The 25,465-nt window shown below is 39.9% G+C and overlaps 1 protein-coding gene across 1 annotated transcript in view; it reads left to right on the forward strand.

Annotated features, from left to right (window-relative positions):
* Positions 1-25,465, forward strand: part of klf7 (Kruppel like factor 7) — an 81,408-nt gene that overhangs the window by 36,068 nt on the left and 19,875 nt on the right. Inside the window, exon 2 of the mRNA XM_023336776.1 lies at positions 18,265-18,907. Coding sequence (XP_023192544.1) covers positions 18,265-18,907 — 643 coding nt within the window. The remainder of the gene's footprint in view (positions 1-18,264; positions 18,908-25,465) is intronic.

The following is a 25,465-nucleotide window of genomic DNA, read 5'->3' on the forward strand; positions in this document are numbered from 1 at the left end:
CGCACGCACACACAGTCACTCAGACAGAGGGAGATGGGGAAAGGCCAAAAGCCCGGTTAAGCGGCATTAAATTATTCCTCGAATTAAAAGGCTGTACCTGCCGTGTTAGAGCGCTGTGTGTATTTGGGTGTGTAGGTCTGTGTGATTAAGCTGGTAATTAATTTTATGTCCTCGTATTTAATTATCACGGGCAGTAAAACTGGTGTGAGTGTGTGTGTGTGTGTGTGGGTGTGTGTGCGTGTTTGGTTGACAGAGGGAGAGAAAGATGGATTTTCCTGTTTAGTGCCTGTTGCAAAGCAGAACAATTTAAATCGACACGCCGTGTAAGCTCTGTAACGTCAGAGACGTAATTTGCTTCGCAGAGAGAAAGGGTTTGCTTTACTTTTTCCCGTATCCAGTGTGTCCTGGTTTTTTCCTGAGGACGTTATTCAGCCTCTGAGCTCTGTTTCTGCCCGAAGAGCTGACTAAATCACTCCAAAGAGCTCATTATTTACACAGCATACATTCCTGCTTCTCGTCCTCTGTGTGTTTGTTTCTGTGTTCAATCATATCTCAGTTCCCACCACCTTTTGTTTTCACTTCTTCCCCCCCCCCAATAACATACACAAAAACATCTGGAAGTAAATTTTATCACAGTAGAACCGCACACTTCAGTATTTTTGACTGGAGTTCAATGTTGGCGCGTTCATGCAAAATGTGTGGAAACATTTGGCCCGGCACATCGCCCTGAAAAACCCTCCTGGGTGAAATATGGTGGTGGCAGCATCATGCTCTGTGACTGATTTCGTTGAGCACCAACATAGAAGCTGGTGAGACTTGATCAGACATGGCGTATTTGGATGGCCCAGTCAAAGTCCAGACCTACTGTACGCCCATCTGTGGTAGCTTTTTGAAATGTACTTTTACTTCTCCTCACCATTCAAGCCAACAGAGACTGTCAACAAGCCAACATTTAAGTTTTTTTTAACTTAAATGGCCATAAATGTCCGCCCTTTGCTGTAATTTTGTATTGAAGCAAAATTTGTTTTGTTTTTTTATAAAGTATTAATGTATAATTTTAGATCTGTAAGTTTTTTTTAAAGCTTTGCTCAAAATGCATTATTTTCATGTAAGTTCTTCACCTCATAATCATGTGCTACTTTAGTCAGGTGCAAAATACAACACAGTAACAAAATGTTAGAAAGTTAAAAATGTATGAACATTTACGGAAGAAACTAAATGCCAATAAACTGCCTCCCCTCCTCCTCTTTTCTGTCACCTCTCAGCAGAGACATTTCCAGGGTGGAGGGGTTTGTTTGGTCTGCCTGACCTCCATCTGACTGGTGTTTGTGCATGTTATAATCCAGCTCCTGCCAGTGACCCTGAAGTACCAGCAGCCGGCCCAGACTGTGCAGCCTATAGATAAATCTGCGGCGCTGTCCTTGGTGCTGAAGAAGCAGATGGCTCTGCAGCGAGGCTCCTCTCTTTGCCCTGGCCCTCTGTCAGCTCGCTCTCTGATTTACGGTGCTATAAAAAGTTTTCTGAAGATCTTCCGTGTTTTCGTTTTGCTCTGGCTGCTCCTCAACTCGTTTTAAAATTCACTACCCGCTGTCTTTTCCAGAGGAGTTAGTTAACATAGTCTGACCCATGAATCATTCAAAGAGTAAAAGACACACAAAAATCTTATTTACAAGTGTTTTTGTATAGAGGTTTCCTGCATCCTGTGAATAACTCTGAATTAACCTGACAAATTTCACCTAACTTAACACATCAACATTGAATCGTAAAAGCACAGACCATGTTGCTACTGTTTTGAACTGCTATTAATTATTTTTGAATATTACTGAGTGTAAATACTTCATTATACATGTAAAAACACATTAGTAGAGCAAAGAAAATAGTCAACCACTTGTTAATATTGACTTTATGAATGAATAAAACAGGATATAATGTTGATTTGAGTTTGGCAAAAGTCTTGGTAATGAGCCATTGATTGATTGTTTGATTGATTGATTGATTGACTGAGGTGTTGACATACCTCTCAGTGGACACTAGCCACCAGCTAGCAAGCGCTCCTTCAGTACTATTTTTGGCTTAAACAGTTGCACTCCTCAGATAGACAGTTATATTCAATAATTTAGAATATTCAATCAGATGAGGCTCCTTTGGCAAATGTGAAGCACTGTTTAAAAATAACCACTGCATAATAAATGTGGGGTTTTTTTATTGGTCTTATTTAAGCTTTGTTTTTATTAGCTGTAAGCTGACAGTCGTCACAGCAGAAATGAAGGGTTAAAAAAAACATCGGTGTGATTAAACTGCATGATGGTGTTTTACTTAATGCATTGAGTTAGTGGAATAAGTGAACTTTCCAGTAATATTCAGTGTGGAACGGGCCTGTACTGCTTCATTTACTGTCTGTAAAGAAACTGATTTGCGGAAAACAGTAGAAATCTCCTCTGTATTTCTTTAAAACATGCTTTTTTTGTTATTATTGCTTGTTTTTGGGGGGGGGTTTGTCTTGTTCTCGTGATGTAACCTCTGCATTTTCTTCGTCTTCTGTATGTTTGGCGCCCCCATTTGACTTGGAGGATTATTGTTCCTGTTGGCGCAAAAATCAAATGTGATTTCAAACGTCTTAGTTTCGCACAGACACACATTAGCGACTGCTAAGTGGGCAGGTTGAGTTGAAGAAACTTAGGTGGACAGCAGAGTGGACTGAGAAGTATGAATTAGGCTTTAGTGTGTAGCTATGCTATTCTATAACTATTATATACTGGAAAATAATAGATCCATCCATCCATCCTTGCTGGGAGGCAGCAGCACTAACAACTTTTGTTACTAGACTTTTAACATTTACCATAAAGCCTCCAGTTATAGTTGTCTTTCTTTTCTTTGTTTTACTGAATACCTGTAAATATGTCCATTTCACATAAGTGACAATTTTACATGGAGGCAATAGTGGCAAAACTTTAGATTTGACGCATGGTTTGTAGCAGCCCGTTTATTGTTGAATTTGTTTCAGTGTCACCATCTGAAAAAATGTGGTTTGGCTCTCCGGAGCGTTCAGCGTTCGGTGACATCGAGGTAGAGTGATTTGTTTGTCGAGTCATGGACTGATTTCAGATATGTGATGTTGGTCCAAATGTCGTGATTTAACTTGGGAAGAGTGTTTTCTTATTTGATAACTTGAGCAGATGTCTCTGGGCCGAGGGATAAGAGGACAGGAAAGAGTCGGGCGAGGTGAAAGACCAGGAGGGGGGGGGGAGAAGTATTGGTGACCTTTAATTTCTGAATAAGGAAGGAAAGAGTGATGTGTGTGTGGGCGTGTGTGTGTGAAGGTTTATGGAGGTGAGAAGGCTCAAAGGCAGGAAAAGATGGAGAGAATAGAGAGACGACAGAAAGAAAGGCAGGGAGCAAAAGCAGTTACACAGCAGGAGGGTCTGAGTGCTCTCCTCCATCAGAGACTGTTGATTAAAATTTAATTGGCTGAGGCTAGAGGTCAAAGGTGAAGCTGTGTGTGTGTGTGAGCAATAAAAGCCCAAATCGGTCTGTCTTCAGTCACTCCTCTGCAGTCTCTCTCATTGGCTAATCGTTCTTTCCTTCTTTTTCATGTGGAGGTCGCCACTTTTAATTGGCTCTCTGGTGTCTTTCCAATTAGAAGTCCTAATTTTAGATGAAGTGTTGATTCACTTGCTGCTTCGTGTCACTCCTGTAGGTGGCATGTGAGAAACACGTCCAGTTTCAGCAGGTCTTTAATTCAGCAAGTTGGATGCAGAGAAATGAACTGTGCTTTGAGAAAATTTAAAAAGACACTTAAATGCTAAATTTGTGGAATAGCAAAACAATCTTCGTCTCAGAGAGGAATGATGTCATCGTAGATGCTCAGTCTAAATGTGCATCTGAAACATTTAAATGTAAAGTATTTGCTCATACTAAGAAGTCAGTGAGAAATTGGTGCACTATAAGAGCAATATTATATAATTGAACTTAATAATTTTCAAGGTCAAATGATTAAGTTGAAAACAACACTGGCAAGCAAAAAGCACAGTTGTGTAAATTAATCTAAATAATATAAGCATAAGTACGTTTTAGTAAATAACATTTTAGGTCGCAGATAGATTTTTGGAAGAAATAGTCGAGAAGAAAATAATTTTATGTTCTCAAAGTTGTCAAAATAGAAATGTCGTTAAATCAAAATTAGTCACAGCTAAAGTGATTTAAATTTGATATTTCAGATTAATTTCTGATTTCCTTTTTCTTAATGAAGGATAAACACAGTTTCAAACATGTAATATACTGTATGTATGCTGTTCATGCTAATGAGGTTTATTTGAATTTTGGGATTTAATAAATTACTAGTTGCCATAGTAGATGCAAATGAGGTACCATTAGCATTTTTTTTCAGGATCGATTCAGTCTTAAACAAAAAATGCACTTGGATGCTTTTAGTTTCAGCTAAAGCTGCACAGCTTTTATTTCACATTTGCAGCCAGAAAGCGACGTCAAGCTTCCTTTAGTGCTATCGACCAGGAATTATGTTCAAATGTCTCCCAAAGACTTTCCTTCATGTTATTTTCAACATTCACAAAGTCGTGTATGACCGAGTCCGGCAGGCGACAGACATAAAGCCCGTGTGCGTTCGCTGCCGGGGCGCGTCCAGCCGGTCCAGACTAATCTCCCAGATAAAAGTCTGAGCGGATGTTTTCGTGTCGCTACATTCTTCCGTCAGGTCTCGTCTCCATTAACCTCTTTTTTTATTGAAGCCTCCTCCTGCTTTTCAAATCAGGCCTCCCAGGACTCTCCGTTTTATCACGCTGTGTTTTCAATCAGCGCAGAGTGAGAGGAGAGCTGAACGCACTGGGAGCACACACACACACACACACACACACAGAGACACACAGGTGTTCAAAACAACAGTCACCTCTGTCACTGTCACATCACTGTACTTTGTCTTCTTCTGTGTTGCTGTCACTTATAACAAAATGATATATACGCTGTTTCTGTCTGTTAGAGGAACCTGTTGACTCGGCTTGGTGTTATGATGGCACTTATTTATCTCTCTTAGGTTAATGAAGTTATATTACGTGATGTTAGGACTATATTTTAGTATTTTTTAGCTTGAGTGATTGTAACCTTTTTGTTGACAAAAGAATGACCTTTTTTTTCCCCTGACAAAAACTACATTGAGATTCTCCTATCTTGCACTGTCACAGAAATGTTTGCAATTTTGACCAATTAGTGTAAATGAGAAGAAAATACTTAAGGGAATGTATTTTAGTCATTTGGAAACAGGGAGTCTGATGTTGTTTGAAACAACAAATATGGCTTTTTATTTGTTTTCCAAATTCACATTGATCTTTAAATCCATTTAGCTAAATATCTTACTGTGTTATAGTAATTTGAAGCCGGTAGATAATAACCTTATGTGGGTAACAACATGCTGACGATGGCTGAATTGTGCTTGTGTTTAAAACACTGAATGCATTGAAACAGTCCAGCTGTCTTTCTGTCTTCCCAAGTTGAATGCTGGGAACTGTAGGCCACACGCTGTTTGTTCTTTAATCCTGGGTGCATGATTTGAAAGCACACCAGGTCCATCAGTGATCTCAGCAGATCCATGATGTGTAGCGAGTAGACGGGTTTGTGTTCTTTTCTCTGAACTTTGGTCTGAGTGGCTTATGATGACCAAAGGTCACTACGTTTTAGCTAAAGAAAAATTCAAATGTGTTGTCAAAATGAGCACTTTGTGGGTCTAAGCATTGAGATTTTGAGCGCATTTTGTGAAACCTCAAATATTGTCTTCAACTTACTGTATGTGCACGTCACTCATGTCGCAATATTTTTTGTAGTAAAGTGAAGGGTGTAAAATGTACCTTGTGCTACTGCCACTGAAGTACGTTACATTTTGCACTAATATCACGGCAAAATGTTAAAAATGACAGGACCTAGGTGAATTAATCAAAAAATAGGTCACGCTGACCTTCCGTTGGAGCCACTTCAAGCATTTGCAGTGCAAAAGTGAGTGAATCTTCATCAGTCCAGACAGATCGACCAAACAGCATCATGTGATATTTATAAAACTTATTCTGAAGTCATTGCTTCCATATGTCCACTTTACTACAAATCAATCAAGACCAAACAATGTTTATGTTCAGAACTCTTGTTACGTGAATCATTTTACTAATTTCAAAGATGTGTAAGCTTGTGAAATTTCGTGACTTTTTATCAAGACTGAACTGTTAAAAAAGCTTTAATTACTTTGATGTTATAAGTTATGAGTTCAAATTTCTTAGCTTTGGGTTTTTCTGTTTCATCAACTGTTTAAGCAGATAATGAGAGGACTGACTCAACTTTCATAAAGTTTCTTATAAAACACGATATATATATTTGGTGAAATCCGACTTGGGGACTAACGTAGAATGCTCTGCTTTAGTTTTTCTTTGCAAAAGAAGTCAGTAGGCACTTAGCCATCTTTGTATATTGCTGGGTTTAGTTGAAATCATTAAAAATCATCACTGTTTAAACAGTCATTCCCAGCCACAATATGTCCTAAAAATTGTGACATAATCAAGAGTTTTCTTCAATTTGGTGGCCAGAACTGATTAGGATTTTGTACAACTGCCAGTCTTTTATTATTATTATTATTATTATTATTATTATTATTATTATTATTATTATTATTATTATTATTATTATTATTATTATTATTATTATTATTTCACACGGTCCTAGTGATAAGAATGAAACTGATGCCTCATATTAAACATATTAACATGTTGCTGAACGTTAAAGAATAGCTAACAGGTTGAAGCACTTAAGCAGTGATGAAGAAGGTGAAATTGTAAACTGCAGGGCTTCAGTTTTATCTTTCACTGGTTTTGGAAGCAGAGACCAGCCAGTTAGCAGAGGCAGCTCGAGATGGTCGATGTCCAGTAGGAATAATCCAGCCTGGAAAGCCTTGGGACGGCTACAGTGCAGGCATGAGGCTGGAGCCGTCCAGAATGGCAGCCGTCCATGAGCCTGCAGAGGTTCAGGCTTATCATCCATGCCGTTTTATTTCCACAACACGGCAAAAGGCATTTTCCCGCCCTACTCCCTTTGGGTCTGTGTCTCATTTCCATGATGTGGGAGACAATGAGACGTGTATGAAACAGAGGCAGGTGAGCAACGGTGTGCTTCACAGATGTAAGACCCAATAGAAAACCTTTGTGGTGGACCTCAGCATCAGTGATAACCCTGGGCCTATCTCCCGGTACCACTCTTAGAACCCAGAACTGTCCATACGCCTGACTTGAATCAAGCTAGCCAGGTCCTGAATGCCTGTTAGTGGAAACTTGAAGAGGTAAAAAATGATGAGCACATCATAGAAACCCATTTTTAAAAATGGCTAAATTTGTATTAAGATTGTTTAGTGTTGGAAATCTGTCCGTTGTAATAATTAACTATTCTGTTAACAGTTACTGTAACACCAGTCTGAAATCCATCGCATGGTGGGATGAGGACAATAGTGAGATGGATTAGGATTGGAAAATGATGCAAATCTCAAAACACCGGCAGCAATCCAATATTTTACAGGTAAATTAGAAGCAACCGAATATTTCATGTGATTCATTTTATTTTTATACCCATTTCCCTCCTGGTCACCGCTATGATTCAATAGAATAAGATTCGATTGCAATACAATCGGTTTGGGTGAAGCAACAGAATGGTAATGCGCTGTGCGAATGAATTAGAGTAAGGATAATAAAGACTTGTATTATAATCCCAGGAAAAATGAAAATGAAAAAAATCTACCACGCAACACATATATATCTAAATGACTGCAGAAAGTCCTTTTTAAAAAGATTAACAACAAAGAAGTTATTTGACTGCTCACAGTCAGCTCTTCCTTATTACTGATGAATTGAAACATTTCATGGTTGTAAATTTAAAAACAAATAAATCCAAAAATAATGGCAGAAAAGTTTATATAATACATTATTTTTTTAATTTGCCATCCACTTTGTGTCATCAAAATAACACTACTGTATACTGCTACCTTTTCTTTAGCTCACTCTAATTGTTTTGACTGTCCAGTCACTCGCTTTGCATGAAGCTTTGCGTTCTCCTTGGTCTCTCCCCTTGTGCCTGTTCTCCTTCTCACTCACTGAAGAAGCAAAGCAGCTTGTGTTGCCATTAGGTTTCTGTCACTAGTGTTAAAAAGCTGGTCGAGACTTTAAGTTTATATACGGTTGTCATAAATCTTAGCTTATTCACAAATACAAGTTTCAGCTTAACTGAACAGATTTTAAGATGAAATATTTTAAGATTTAATTTGAAAACTTTATTAAATCAGTTTCATTATTGCATAAGCACATGTCTGTGAATTGGTTTATCCTTCCTAAAACATGAAACTTTAACACTCAGGAAGTGTCATAACAAATATTATTTCAACTAAAGTAGAAGTTATAGCGGATGTTGTTCGTTTTGATTCTGAATACCATTTTGTGGAATTCGCTTTTGTTAATTTTGTTCCCAATGTTTTTGAATATGAAATGAACCAACAAAATGTCACAACAGGCAACTGGTTCACACCCAATATAACAACCAATGATTCAACTAGTATCCTATAATCTATACTTTGGTCAGCATCTATCCGCTGTATTGCTTTTTATCCTTACTTGATCGGTTGACTTATAGGAGTTAGCAAGTTTAGTCAGAGAACAAAAATAAATGAGAACAGAGTAAAATACGAAATGTTCTGATAATAATATCCACTTGAGTTAAGAGATTTAAGCCTTTCTATGACCACTTATAATGCACCCTCGATTAAGAAAATGGCATATGAATAAATAGTAGATGGAAGTAGCGAGGGATAAAACTCAATTAGACGTGCAAAACGGAAATATGAATTGGCAAAGGCCCAATTTGACCACAAATTGGCAACAAAAAGGGAAAGTTAAAGGACAAAATATTTATATTTTCCACCTTTTAACTCTATAGTCGTCAAGAACAAAATATTTTGTTGTCAGGAAGCCTGATAAGTGTCAGAAGTATGTCGACGCTTTAGGTTTAAGTTGTCGTTATCGCACTGAGCGCCAGCGTCTTCACAAGCAGCCTCTGTAAGAAGCTCCAGACTCGCATTCGCCGAAGCCAGCTGCTCGCTGCTGCCAATGGCTTCTGTTTGATTTTTTCTTTTTTTTTTTTTTTTACACGCTCTCGAACACGAGGCATCTCATATTCACACACATCAGTTAAAAGTCATTATGCTCTTCTCACTCTTACAAACATACGCACCCTCTGTGTACACAACCGCATCAGCGAATTAACTGAATAAAGAGACTCGTTTTTGCTTTTTCTTTTGAGTGGCTAATTAGCCATCAGAGCCCCCTCTGTATGGAGAGAGCAAGATCCATCAAGAGGTACAGCTTCAAAGAGCAGATTATGGAAGCCAAAGCACTTTAATTATGACCTATTTGAACAAAAAAGGCAAAGATAAAAACATAATTTGAAGCTAAAAGCTGCATGGGGGGAGTGAAGGGGGCTGCATAAACAAATTCTAATACAGAAAGATAAAAAGAGAGAAGCAAAATAAAGGACTGGAGTGAATGAGATGAGAAGCGTAGAAGGAGGCTTTCTTCACTAGTAAGAGTTTGTGAACGCTATTAGAAACATCCAGAAGAGGTTTAAGGAAAAGTTGTTGGCCCCCCTGATCTTATGATGCCGTTCGGTTCTAAGATTTGGTTAAAATGATTTTTTTATTTTATTTTAGCTTTTATTATGCTGATCATTAACAGACTAATGAATTGAAAAAAGTTACCAGTTTTGTATGTTTAGATGCACATTTAATCTTTGGAGGTTATTGTGGGTTTCTTCGATACCTTAGGCTTACTTAGGTTTCTCTATGGAGTCACTTGATGAATTTAATCTCTTAGATTATTTTGCCAGAGATTTTTCTAATAATGATGAGTTCTCGCAACGTTAAAAGCACAACGTTGTGCGACACACAGCATGGCGGTAGACCAGGGCGCCATATCCAGTGAGTTTTAGTACTCACAGCAGCCGTCCCGGCTTTGATTTCTGCCAAAAATCAAAAAATCACACATTTTCTAATCTCACTTACAGTATGTCTCCCATAGCACTATCCAATTGCTTTGATTTTGATGTAAGCTATTGTGATGAGCTCTGGATAAGAATTTGAATTATTTATTGCTCGAAACTCTGTTGTATCTACGTTTGAAACTCTTATTTTGAAGTTGGAAAGGAAGTATCTTATCAGCTGTGTTGACAAGTTGGCTAGCTTGAGAGCACTGCTACACAAACACAGAGGAAGCCGCTTCCACTTTTATGTTGTTTGACAAAACATTCTTTCCTCTGAAGGCAAAAGAAATGGTAACAGAAATTTAAAAATGAAATAAAAACGTTGTAGACACTGTGACTGTCACAATTGCCGGTATTTGTGCTAAAGTTAGCGTCTGCTCTGAAGCTTCGGACTGACGCTAAAGTGAGGCGCCACTTTAATCAGCACTTGAATGTTCTGCAAATTCTTTAAATCACAGTTTGTGAAACCTTAGTCTGTGCTTACACAGAAAATACAAAGTTTTTCATAAAAAAAAAAAAAAAATTTCTAAAATCTTGTCTGTTTCTTGTGAACCTTACATTGCGTCTCGTGTCATGAACAGGAGTTTTCTTTTCACGCCTGGTTATGCTTAGATCCATCTTTATGCTAACTTTAGATGAACTGCAATGCAACATTACTCAGCGGTGCAATAGTCCAATAGTCAACACTAATGCTCTGTATTTCAAGAAAATGGGAATTTTAACTCTTTGAGTATGTCTTAACATATGCTATATATCCATATTATTTTTTTAAACATAGCATATCCATAAATGAAGGACTGCCGGTTTCTGTTGCGTACCATTCGCCACTTGTTGAGTAGAATCTTTTTTGAGCGACTTTTCTTAGCGCTTTCACTTTTCAGAGCTTGTAAACTTTCTTGCACTTGAATAAAACAGACCTGTCACAGTCAGGCAGTTAGTGGATTATGAATGATTCAATATTGTGTTGTTCTTTGTTTCCTTCCCAGCAAATTATTGTGAGGATGATTAATAAAATACACAGTTATGAATAAGAGTATGTCAAATATTTTCCTCAACAGTGTTTTGCTGAAAACTGTGATGTTTCTAAATCTAAACATTGGGCTATATTTCTAGAGAGTGCGGAGAATTAATCCATTCTCCGTGCCGAGTCGTTGACGTAGGACATTGAAGAAAAGTCAGTGAGTTGAATTCATGAATTCCATTTATGAATACCAAAATACAGCCGGTCCATTTCTCATGCTGCCTTTAGGTGCTAGCAGGACAAAATGGCAACAAGCAACACTTGGCAACTTCCTTTGTAACTTCCTGCGTTCCCTGTTGTGTCATTTCCTTTAACCCGAGCTCTCGATTGCATTTCCTAACATGCCATTTCCTTTAGCTTAGCAACTAGCTAAAAGAGACAGAAGGAAAACACAGAATTATTTATTCTCAACAAGAGACTGGATACTAAACTGGGCAGGTGTGAGGACATGCAGGTCATACTGGTTCTGTGCGACCAAAGACCCCCAACATGCACCAGGTCTGTGTTTAACTCAAACATTTGATTTTATGTGTTTAAAAAGCAACTCCTCATAAAATTTGTTCTTGCAAACAAATGAATCCTTCCCCAAACAAAGACTTTGTAAAAAATAAATAAACACTGCTAATTGAGTTTAATATGATACTGCTCATGTTAATAACTGGGGTGTTTTTACAGACTGGCTGAATCCATTTTCAAGCTGTTTAATCTTGTGTTGCTCAAGCAGCATTTATGTGGCAATAACCACATGTGAAGTCGACACTTAACAGGAAGCGTCACTTTGCAGAATCATGTAAATGGCTTAATTTCATCATTGTCCTAATGGCAATGTTGGTAATAGTCACATAACAGACTGCATGTAAACACAGACGGTCCCCCCCAGCCCCCGTCTCCCTGCTGGACCCACTTCAGTCTGTTTGTGGAGCTCTGTCCTCGATCATCCTTTGTCTGTCAAAAGCTCTTAGCGCTTCCATCCAGAACCCTGTGCTCTCTGCATTCATTATTAATAGACCTCAGCAGGCCAAAGACACACACACACACACACACACACACACACACACACACACACACACACACACACACACACACACACACACACACTGAGCGTCCACGTCACTGGCAGCTATTTTAGATAAATATTAAATCAAACACGCACATGTAGAGAACGGAAAGAGATGCAAGAGATGATAGAATACCTCTATTTTCAAATACTGCTGCTCTTTATCGGGTTAAATATGATGCGTCCTGTTTCTGAACGCATCAGTTTACTTTGATTTATATCTAAATGTACCGCAGAATGCATGACTTGGAAATGCATGCAGCTGACTTCAACACTAACCCAGAACAGTGTAGACCATTACCTGCAAATTGTCTATACCCACTTGTCCTTTGCAGGGTCACATGGGGGCTTGGTGTTTATCTCCAGCAGTCATTAGGCAAGAGGTGGGGTACACAGTGGACCAGTGCATCACTGGGCAACACAGAGACACACAGGACATTCACGCATCACACACACTCGCACCAAGTTAGAGCGACCAATTAATTTTGTTGGATTGTGGGAGGAAGCCGGAGTACCCAGAGAGAACCCACACAATCTCTGTATAGGAAGAACACAGAATCTTTTCAAGCATTGGAAAAATACAGCTATGGAATCGATCTATAATGAAATGTATTGTTTCATTATATAGCTTGCTTTTAAAGCTTTTAAATGTTGCTTTAAAAGCAACATTTAAAGGTATGTTGCTTTGTATTTTTAAAGCCATGTTTTACTGAATATTATATCTATTTTTTAATTAGTGTCTAAGAAATGTTGAAATATGGAAAAGTAGCAACATAGTCACAAGTTGAAAATAGGTTCAAGGTTGTGGGATATATTTTTCAACTATATGCATAGTTGTATAAGATATATATTTCTTATATTGTAAAATACAATACAATGTGGTAGTTAAGCCTGTAATAAATTGATATTCATTAAAGTCAAGCTGCTCAAATATACACTTGACTATCAATTTGAGTATTTTTACATTGTGTGGCTTATAAAGCCTTTGCACCTTCTGCTTTTGAGAACATGTCACATGCACATGCACGCGATACCGGAGCTTCGACCTTCCAGTCCAGTATTTGTTTCACTACGTCGAACAAAAACTAGATGAACAGAGCGAGTCGCAGCAAAACCTGCTGAAATCGTGTGTACACAGTGTTTCCTTTTTGTAAATTTGGCTTCCAGTTTGAGCGGCCTTTGCCACTGAGGCAGTCTGGAAGGTTTATGGTTTTGTTCTAAAGGAGTTTTGTTCAGTTTTTATAGTCAGTAAATCAGTTTTCAGTGTTTTCATCCAAAGTGTTGAAATCCACTTTCTGCCCATATGTGACTGAAGGCGTGTGTGTGTGTGTGTGTGTGTGCGTGTGTGTGTGTGTGTAGCTGCTGGCCAACAGCTTAGACTGATAGCATGTGTATGGCTCACCTCCTGTTCTGTCCCATAACATATGGAGAAAGGTCAAATCAAAACACACACACACACACACACACACACACGCACATATCGGTGTAACCTCATCCATATGTTGCTATATAATATTTGAATGCCTACTTCTCAAAAAAATGTAAACTCTTACCTTAATCTTCATCTTAACCCTCACAGAACCATTTTAACGGATGTAATCTCAACAAAACCTCTAAAACACACACACAGACACGCACACACAAGCTCTGCATGTCATTGTTACCTGATATTCACAGTGTGTAGGAGAAACAGATGAAGGAGAAGGTCATACGCGTGATGTCAGAGTCGATCCGTTCACCGCCGTCTATGGGTTTGATTGGATCTCTCTCTCTCTCTCTTCACGCCCCCTCAGGCTCTTTCTATCCTCTGCCTCAGCTCACCCTCCCCCCAAACTCCCAAGCATCGTTCAGGCCCCTGTCCGGACACACAAAGGTGTTTCTATTCTTGTTTTCAATTCGGAGTTAAAACGATGGTACAATATTCTTTGAGAAGTCACTCAGAGGGTAATTAAAAATGTACAGAACTCAAATGGGTTCAGGACTTATAAAGGAGATCTGCAGCAATTTGTGATACTTTCCCACACTCTAACAAAAAAGAAGAACCTCAGTTGTCTAGAAATGTTTTGCATGTGATCAGTAAGAAGCAGTCACCGAAATCATGGAAATGTTTTTTTGTTTGTTTGTTTGTTTTTTTGGTTAATTTGGGTACTACGTCGACTGCACAATATACCAACTCATGATCATCTTGATACCAATGTGTGCAAAATCACAATCCCACAATGAGTGCAATGTTACAAGCTCCATGCACTCATGCTCTGCATACAATATAAAAATATATATACTGTATTTGGCCAGTTTGTTGGTGTTTTCCTGCCCTTGATGCCCACATATTCAGGTTCATACATGAAGAAAAGTAGGGTTTGGGATTTTCTGTTTCTCTTTTTATGATTCTGAAAAGCTACTAGAAGAAAGCATCAGTTTGGGTCAATGGCAACCCATGTCTTAATCGCAGTATTCCACAGTGACGTCAAAATTGCACATTTTCTTGATACCATGAAGCCCTGGTAAATACTGCAGTTCATGTGGCATTGTAAAGTTTATGTTTTTAGCAACTAAACAATGAAGCCAGATGTTAAGTTTGTTATTGAAAAGACACAGTGCACAAGATTCAGCGAGGACCTCCAAATTTAAGACAGGATTTTGCACATTTTTCATACATTTATATTTAGGTAAACACTAAGACGAATGCATGATTTATTTTTTATTTTTTTTACTTTATTGAGGAGTGAAGAAATGATGCAATTTGCTTTGGGGAAGCCGTATACCAATAGAGCATAACTGGAGACAATGGCTATTGAAAATTAGTAAGTAAACAAATAAATGCGACTGTTTTTCACTAACATGTAAAATAACTAAATACAAGGAAATTGCAGTCTGACCACTTTCAGATTGCTGCTTAAATCTCCAACAATCTCATTTGGCTTTGTCGTTTATTGTAAATCCCCACCAACACATAAAGGTGCTGCTTTGACTCCCACCTTGTCTTGTTTAACTTGTTTAACCAGATAATCTGACAGCTAATTAATCATCTCCTGTTGGACTCCGAGTCTTTTTCTTAGCAAACAATCTCATATGAAGACAAGCACAATAGCGTCATATTGCATACTTGACTAGATATTGTACAACAGCCAGAGATTAATGAAAGAAACACAAATGATCACAAAGCAAAGCAACTATCTGGACAAAAAGGCCAAGCAGGCTCTCTTTGCGCCCCTTAGTATTCATTTTCCAAAAGACATTGTTACATGCACCCTTATCATCGTTCACATATCCTCGTGAGCCAGTGTCCACTGCTAAGGAATATCTTTTGATTTACATTCATATGCAAATGAGCATCCTTAAGAAATGCGGAGAAAGGGGAGGGAAAAAAAGAAATTCAGCTTATCGCCAGTCGACAGACGTGAACATGAAATATGTTGGTTTGTCTCATCAATAAAGCCCAGCAAAGCAAAGCTGCAAAACTGAATAGTCGGAGCCATGTGGCTGCAGCCGAAGAAGAGAAAATGCAGGAAAAATGTTGGTGTGGCAGCTGTTTGAGCGACCCGTGCAGAAAGAGCCGGGGCATCAGTGTAAAAAACCCTCGGCTGCCAGTGGCCTTCGGCCAAAGACGAGGTTCACTTTCCAAGAGGGCACAAAGAAGGAAGTGGTGACACAAGCAGAGACTCGAGGCTTTAAGAAAGTACTGAGTTGACTGCGATGTGGACTGTTTGACCTAAGCAAATAGAGAAACAACTGAGAAACGTTAGACTAATATGAGCTAATAACAAAATGAAAGTAATTGTTCTGCAGGAGTAAGAAAACAAGAGTTAACCAGTGATGCCACTTAATACAAGGGACTCGGAAGTCTATCAGAAAATAACTCTGCGGCTGTGTGAGCAGAATTTCCCTTCAATGTGTTCAATAAAAAAAAAGAAAAATTACAGTGTGAAAAATAACAGTACAGCATTTGAGCAAAGTTTGACACCAGGCTAATTTTATGAACTGGATGGCTGAATGTTAGCTGCCAACCTGCAGGAACGTCCAGCTATATTTAGAAATATCACCAAGAAGATACAAATGTCACTAAGAGTGTGCTGTACAAAGACAAAAGTACAGCAGACTCTGACTTGTGGGTTTGCACGTCTGTCTGTTCCCTCAGCTGCACATAATCCATCATGGTTTTTGTTGGAGGAACGTTAGCGGTAGAAAGTTTAAGATATTTCGCCTGTTTTAGGATTTATTAACATGAACCGAGGAGGAGAACATGTTTCAGGATAGGGATGAAAACAATTTAATCGAAAAGAACATCGACCTTTTAGAAACATTTCAGGTGGGATTTGCTGAAAGCCTCATTAGTGGTTTATGGCGGTGCATGGATTCTGGGGATTGTTGCCGTCATCTAGCCTACAGCAGCCTTTATTCCTGGTAGTTTTCAGTTAAATGTAGCACGTTTTTATTTGTAGAAAGCATAATATAATATAATATTGTCGACGGAGTGATGTTATTGAGGTACACTGAATGTGATACAAGTAAAAATACTGAAAGGTATGGACAACTTACATACTCATTCCTTGTGTGTTGGGTGTATGAGTTTATGAAAATGAGCTCATTTTCCAGCAATCATTGTTTTTGCTTCCACTGCCTCCAATTAGGATTGCAGCTATTATTATTATATCATAACATAAGAATCAGGTTAGCTCTGTGTGAAACATCTCTGTAAGCTTTATCTCCATCTCTTAAACTTGGTATACTAAATAATTGTCTCCTGACAGACAGAAATATGTTACTAGCAAATTTTGAAGACAAATATACCCATGCCGACAAAACCCATTCTGCAAAAAAAGCACACAAAAAATGATGCATCTTGTCAGAAAATCTGAGAATTAAAACACCATTGATCGCATATTAGTTGATTAGAATATGTAGATTTCTCTAATCTCAGTGTGGAGTAATCAGATTGAATCATAAGCTATGAATCAGACATCACCGTGGCATGAATGTATATAAATATTTACATACTGTTTTCTTTCAGTGGAAATTATGTGTGGATGCCACATACTGTATATAGTGTATTAGGAATGGAAAATCCAATACAGTTGCTACTGCCCAATAAATATCTTTTTGTTTGTTTGTTTCTTTTTTTGCCTTGTGGCACCGCCTGGGCTCTGTGGCCGTAGGCAGAAAGCCATTTTGCCAGAATCATCAAACACTGGGATTGGTTGTAGATGTTGACAATAAAATACAATAAAAATCAAAGCAGAAACAATCCTGAAACAAACAGTTCCTTGTACAACTCAGGAGTGCCGTTGACTGACGGCACAAAATACAAAAAAAAAACAACATTTTAAGCCTTGAGAGGCAAACGCAGGCTTGGGGTTGTAAAATTGAGTTAGTCACTGGAAGGTTTCTTGGCTCCGATTCCTTGAGGTAATGACTCAGGTGCCCTTGATGAAAGGCGCTGGAGGGTCAGCAGACCAACAACTGTGGTGATTCTGCTACAAGTGTAGCAGAAAAAAAAAGTTCTTGTAGATGGATAAACAAAAGAAAAAACTCTCATATTTCTTTATTTTTTTCTCATTAGCTCCTTCTCTTTCTTTGCTTTTCTTTTTTTCTTATTATTCTTTGTTTTCACCTGTCACCTCACTTCCTCTATCTCTCCATATAACTTCCACGGCTGGTTGATTTGGCTGAGCAGAAAGAAACAGGCAAGGCCTCCACAGTTCAGGGCTCCAGAGAGCTTGTCCAGGCAGCGGCAATCAATCACAGAGTAAATCCCTCCTCTCGCAGGACTGCCGTGTGCCAGGTGACATGGTCAGCAGCTGCAGAGAAATAGAACGCCTACAGCCGATATCCAAGTTAAATTAGACTGGGAGACCAGTGAGTATGCAGATGTATGGAGAGATTGTGTGAGGCAAGGCTTTCTTGACGTTTGGAAACTGTTATCGTAATGTAAAAGGCCGTGTGGATGAAGGTTTAGGTGGATGTTTGGTTGGAAAGTCTCTGGGCCTTTCACCCAACGTTCAGATGCCTAACCAGTTATGGGGATTTGTGTGAAACCCTGTTGAGTCTGAAGGAAGTTGAATGAAAATGGGACAACAGGTGAAGAAAAATGTGGTTTTGACTTTGGTGTCCCTTTTCCTTGCAGACATGTCTAGAGTTGGAGAGGTATCTACAGACGGAGCCCAAGAGACTCTCGGAGCTCTTTGACGAGGAGTTGGACTGTCTCCTAACACCGGCCTTCATGCAAGGCGGCGACAGCGATGAAGACCTGATGGACCCGCTCCTGCCCAGCCTCCCCGACCAGCCGAGCCCGCCGCCGTTGCTCGTAACCCTCCCCAAGGTTCAGGCCAAAATCCTTCAGGTGCCCAGTCCAAACAAGGGTCAGGCGGTAGCCGGAACCGACACAAAGGACCAAGTCCTCGGAGGAGTCAGCGCCGCGCAGCTCAGCGCTGCCGTCACGTCCCTGACGCCGCCGTCGTCGCCGGAGCTCGGCCGGCACCTCTTTAAGCCCACACAGACGCTCACCGCCACGGCGGATGGCACGTTGACGCTTAAGCTGGTGGCGAAGAAGGTGGGACTAGGGGCGACCAAGGTGGTGGCGGCACGTGCGTTGCCTTCCCCGCCGAGCCGAGGAGGAGCGCTGAGTGACGGCGAGCAGGGAGGCGGTGGAAGTCTGGGAGGAGATATTCCTGAGAACAAGAAGAGAGTCCACAGGTGCCAGTTTAATGGCTGCAGGAAGGTTTACACCAAGAGCTCCCATCTGAAGGCACATCAGAGGACCCACACAGGTAAAAGGCTGCATGTTTTCTTAAAAGCAACATGCCCTAAAAAAGCTGATGATGATTCTGCTTAAACCATATAGGTTTATATTAACACCTAAGGCGAGTTTTATTTTCTATGCCTACATTTGTTCCTATTGACCGTTAGAGACGTATTTTAGCCAGTTTTACGTAAAAGTCTTTAAAGATTTTGGGAAATGTTTCCAAATTTCTAGTTGTTTTGCTTGGTTGCGCGTTACTCAAATGGAGAATTTGTCCGTCACATGTCAACAGCGCAAAGCATTTAGAGCTGTTGAATATGACTTGCTGGTGTTGGTGTTAATGGTGTGGTGGGTGTTGGGTTTTTTTTTGGCTCACTCTGGGAACCTTTTGTAATCGTTGAGCATCATTTGAACACCAGAGTGTTGCTGATGTTCATGAATCCTGCCTTTATGACCACAGATTACCCGTCCTCTGATGGCTACTTTCTGCTGGACAATGCATTATATCACAAAACTCGCATCATCTCAAACTTTTTTTTTTTAATCAATATAATGAGTTCACGCTTCTCCACAGTCACTGGATTAATAGAGCTCTTTTGGGATATTTGGAATGAAAGAGTCACGTTATTGGCTTGCAGCTGATAAATAAGCAGCAACGGCGAGAGGCCAAGTCAAAATTGATCAAAATCTCTGGGAAATGGTTACCACACCTTGATGAAACTATTCTCGGAAGAATTAACAGGGAGTCCAACTTGTAAACAATCTAATAAACCTAATAAAGTGACTGGTGATTGTTGTTCCTACAGGATATTCACACCAAACATCTGTCGTTTGGCCTTGTTCTCTTTGATAAACATTGTCCTCAGAGGTGAAAACTTTCAAAACAGACCACAGCAGACAGAGACGATGGCTTCATCAGACAAGGTGGTGACGTCCGTGTGACCCAGTAGTCACTTTGTTAATGTGCTTGCCGCTCTGTGACCCGGCAGATGTACTGTACGTACACTTAAATCCATTCCAGTGTTGGAACCTCAGGATAAATCCATGGAAGAGTGGGTGTGGGGGGGGAACACCAGATGTTTGGGCCTCTTACAGAGATTTAGATCACGCTTCTTCTCACATGATCCTCCAGGAGTATTTATCTCCATTTTAATACGGCAGCTACCGGGTCAAAAGGTGACGCGTCAGTAATTACCTGATGATTGATATGCTGGCACTAAATGACGGTACCAAATCAGCCGTGTTGGAGCGACTCTGACGTGCAGCTCTAGCTCCTGCTGCTGCTGCTGCCCCCTCAGTGACCCTCAGACAGAGCACAGACAGGGCTAATGTGTGCAGGGCAGGAAGCCACCGGCTCCTAGGATGAGGAGAGGAGCTCTGGTACAATAAAGACACACAAGAGAGGTGACTGACGGGGGATAACTCAAAGTACAAGAATAGAAATAAAGGTTGTATTTCTCTCAATTACCTCTCCTAGTCATTAATTGCTAGAAAAATGTTAATATATCTCGTAGTGTCAGATTCCAGTTATCTCCATTCAGTCACTAAGTTTGTTTGTGATAGGAAATGAGACAGAAACATTTCCTATCAGAAGATAATGCAATGTGAAAATAGAAATAGATTTTGAAAGAAAACCTGCATCTTTTTAAGTTTTAATAATGAAAAGTGTTTGTCTTTCGCAATAATCAGAGAAATAATCTTTATTGGCGTTATAGTTATCATACTCCTCATGTCTCTGAGGTGTGAAGGAGCCCAAACTTGAACTCTCTCCTCAGGTTCTCCATCAGATTCAGGTGCTCTGACTATCAGTGCTACCTCATCAGATTTTCCTGCTGTAGCACAGATAGATAGCTAAGTCTATCTGTCCGTGCTACACGTCCAAAACTGCTACCGTGATGTTTACAAACAGAAAACTATAGCAGGTTGTGTTAATGTTAAATATATTGGATAACATTATTTGAGTGACGGGACTGAAGTGGAAGCTTAGGAGTTACGCTTAGCTTAGCATTGGAACAATTTATATACATGACGAAAGCACAAGAATATTCCTTCATCTGAATATCCTACCCATTTAAAATGAAAAGCTGTAGATGTTTGCACTAATCCTTTTACTAGAATATCCTACCTGTTAAAAAAAGGTTTTAAATACAAAGGTGTTTGTAAGAATAAAACAGTATCAGACAGGGGAAACAGGTTTTTATTGGAATTAAATTAAACACAGACAAATACAGATCACCGCAACTCTTTTTTGCGCATTAATACGACTTTATCAAATGCAGCGCAGCCACAATGTGTTCGAACTGCGCAGGTCACTGTGTTCCTGAAATGACAGGATATGATTAATATACACTAATATTACACGGCTATTACAGCTTCAATCCCACATAGTATCGCTAACATCTACTTAGCAAAGTTTATTAATAAAAAAAGAGTGTAATTAAACTAAAATATTTTAAAATATAGGGACAAAATAGCCCACAAAACAACGTATTTTGTCCTGATTAACCGCCAATGACTTGTTTACAGTAGTAACGACTTTGCAGACGGCAAGCTAAAGCCATTGATAAGCTGCCTGTCATGTAAAGTAAATACATGAAGTAATACAGCAGCTTAATGAAAGCCAGGTATAAAATAAATTAAATAAGGTTTACCGTAATCTTCGATGAAATAAAACACATGAAACAAAACTTCCACAGGCAGGACGTATTTATGAGAAATCTGCTGAGTAAGCAGTATGTGACGTAGCATCAATGTGCGCATTACCACAAGGTAGGACGGATTTACGGGTAGCACAGATAAACAGAACACCGGTCCAAAGTGTTTGTTTTTTTCAGGCAGTCCTTTCATTTTGTAGTTCAGCAGCTTCTAGATAAAAAAAGATTTCATTGTGCTTCTCCACATCCAGTATGTGGATTATTTTTGGTAAAAGTGCATGTCTGAGTCCTGAATGGAGGCTTTTTAAAATTGGTTTTCCATATATGGTGTTGATCAAAGGCTTACATACACTCAACATACACTCATCCTTAGAATGTCTGTGTCTTTTATTAAAGCATTTGAGCTGTTCTTGTTTGGTGTGGAATGATAATAGATATAATCCTCTTAGCAGGTTGCAGTTGGACCAGATATTTGTGTTGCTACTATCAAATTCCTCGCACAAATCTTGCTGAAAATTATACGTCTTTGCTGAGTTGGTGGAGCTCAGTGAAGCTGCTTGGTTTTCTAGTACGGACCAGCCTTTGGGGCGTAGACCTCCACATATTCAGCGTTATTCTGTTTCATCCATTTCTAAACCGTCTTTGACGTGAGTTTTGGACAATGACCCCAAACACACAACTAAACTGGTTGTCGATGGTTAAAGCTGCTACATAACATTCGGCATTTAAAAAAAAGCATCCTTGAAAAACCAAACATTTATGACACTCTTGCTAAAAACGAGTGTATCTACACTTCTGCCTTTTTTGTTGTTGTTTGTTTACTGTACTATTAACCAGTAACATGTTGGTTCTCAGCTACCCACTGGTCTGTTTTCCACTCTGATCCTTTAGCCTGAGCCCATCACAGATCAGCCGCATGGGTCCCAGGCGCCCACACACACACACACACACACACACACACACACACACACACACACACACACACACACACACACACACACACACACACGCACACACACGCACACACACACACACGCACACCCACACACACACACACAGCCCAAAGCTAGCATTATTCAACTTTAGCTTTAACTACACCATCAATTTACAGCGTCTAATGCATTTCATGTCCTCCAGTTGTCATCATCCAGTGTTAGCAGTCTCCCCAGGTTCACAGCACACAGCCTGCAGACATGCGCTGTATTAATACTGGCAACCTTGGCATCATTAATCCAGCGTGTTACATGCTTATGCGACCCCTAAAACCCCGGCATGGCTTCAGGTCTGGTTTTCCACTTCCATGGTTGCACCTGGAGGACCTGGTGTGTGTGTGTGTGGTGGGGGGGAGGGGGACCCAGCCCCTGTAGCTCTATTATATTAATCCAGAATGAAGCTACTAGTCATCTGGAAGCATGACTGCCGCCTGCAGTATCTGTAATCAGATGATTCAGCTGTCGAGTCATGCTAACCGACGATTAGCTTTTAAAGGCAGAGTCATTTGCTGGGGAAAATAAAAAGTAGACACCCTGAAGACACTGCAGCTCTTTCTTTCTCTCAGTGTGTCTGCGTGTGTGTGTGTGTGTGTGTGTGTGTGTGTGTGGTATAAATGCGGGGTGTTGTATTCCCTCTCGATGTGTTCATTACAAGCACAGAGCTGCGGTTTAATTAGCTTAATCCTCTTTTTGGGTTATTATGACCATAAATCATTGAACATACATGTAGACAGGGATTAGCGTTGCAGAGCCTACAGGGAGGCGCAGCTGCAGAAAGCCTGCTTTGCCTTCCTGCTCTTACTGTAACTCACCAGAGGCCATTGGAGGCATCATTATGTTCACGCCTGTCGGTGACTGAGCGTCGCCCGGGCTGCGCCGGCACATCACGTCGATTACGATCCAGCCGTTTCTCCGAGACGCACGAGTGACGTAAACGTTTTCTTACGCGTGGATCTTCATTACGGCCGAGTTGTAACATTAATACAACTTTAATAGAGGTAGAAATTAATTCGGTAAATCTCTAAAGTATCCAATTAGTGATGCTCTGAGCCAAAGCCAAGTTTTGGGTGTTTTTTTTTTCTTTTCCCTCTCCCCCTCCCTCTGCTCTCTTGGATAAGGTTGGATCTCTAAAAGCAGTGGAAGCCTATTAATCATATCCTTGTTATTCGAGGAGCAGTCCAAAAAAAAAAAAAAAAAGATACACTTAACTAAATACTTGGCATCCGAGATTGCAGACGCGAGGAGCCGCGTTGGAAAGAGTGCCCGTCTGTCAGAAGTTGTAGATGTGAGCTCCGCGGCGCTGGCACCTCGCTCCGACACAAATGTGCAGCAGCCCAGAAAGAATCGTGTTTATCAGCAGAACGGATTGCCGGTGCAGTATAGATTTGGTGACACTTTGATGTCGACTGGCTTTAAATGCTCTCCTGCAAGTTGAGGCTTGATCGACTTAATTTGATTGTGATCAAGAAGATTCTCACTGGGAGTTGGGCTGGGTCACTCGGCTCACACTTTTAGGTGGATTTCTCACCTTTTTTTTTAAGTCCGACTTCGCAGGAATAGTCACGTCCCTCAAAGTTTTCCACATTTCATCATGTTGCAACCATAAATTTCTGTGTGTTTTGTTGAAACACGTACGAGATAGACCAACATAAGGCAGCATATTGGGGGAAAAAATGATATAGATATTGAACTTTGACATCTGAATGTTGTAGAAAAGGAAACCTCTGCTTCTGTCTCAGGTCCTTACCCCCTCTAGCAGTTTTTTTTTTCTTTCCAAGCAGCACTGACCCGTATTTAGGTTCATCCATCTTCACATGCACTCTGACCGGCTTGCCTCTTCCTAATTTCAAAGTGCTTAACAGGACAATATCCATCTACTCGAATGCTCTCGCACAGGCTTATGCCATGATTCGGTCCCTCCGGTTGGATGAGTGACCTCACTCCACGCTCAAGACACGTTCCACAATAGTGGGATGACCGCACGCTTCCTGAACAGAGGCAGTCCTGTCCATCTTCAAGAAACTTTTGCAGACCCAGCTCTTAAGAGAGCATCTCCTACCCTATCCTCTCCTTCACCGTCCCCTTCCACGCTCTATTCTGAAGGAGCCTGACTCGTGGTCCTATACTTCGAAGTTGCTTATTATTATCTCTTCTGTCAATTGTGTTGATATACTGTCTTTTGCAAGCGGCTTTAGACAAGGGTCTGCCAAAGTAACAGAGATAAACATAAATCCACAGTAAAAACGGTTCATTGTAAAAAAAGAAAAAAAAAAGCAAGGATAATTTTCCTCCCACTTTACAATTATGTACTACTTTGTGTCATTTAAAATCTAAATAAATTTGTGGCTGTGGTGATAAAATGTTTTAATTCTGGAGGTCGAAATTCTGCTGGAGCATCCAGTAAGTTTCTGTATTATTAGTGTCTGTATTATTATTTGATCTTATGTTTGTTGTGGTTCTCCTCTTACTACATCTTTCTGTTTGGTACCATTCCCACTGCCAGCAGAACGGCATTACATCATGATGCTGCCACTGCCGTGCTTAACAACCGGTGCAGTGTTTTCAGTGGAAGAATCTGTCATTTTACCTCTTTTTTGTATCTAAACTGGACTCTGAGTTCTCTGAATGCTGTCAAACAGCAATACTTTTCTGTTTCAAAATTCAGCTCTGGAAAAAAAATAAGAGACCAATTATCAGTTTCTCTGATTTTTACTTTTTATACATATATGTTTGAGTAAAATAAAGTTTTTTTATTCTATGAACTACTGACAACATGTCTCTGAAATGCCAAGCAAACATTTAGTATTTATTAGCAGAAAATGAGAAATGGACAGAATAATGAAAAAGATGCAGTGCTTTCAGACCTCAAATAATGCGAAGAGAACAATTTCCTATTTAGAAACGACAATACTAACGTTTTAATTCAGGAAGAGTTCAGAA

The sequence above is a fragment of the Xiphophorus maculatus genome, chromosome 7, assembly GCF_002775205.1.
Source record: "Xiphophorus maculatus strain JP 163 A chromosome 7, X_maculatus-5.0-male, whole genome shotgun sequence".
NCBI lineage: Eukaryota > Metazoa > Chordata > Actinopteri > Cyprinodontiformes > Poeciliidae > Xiphophorus > Xiphophorus maculatus.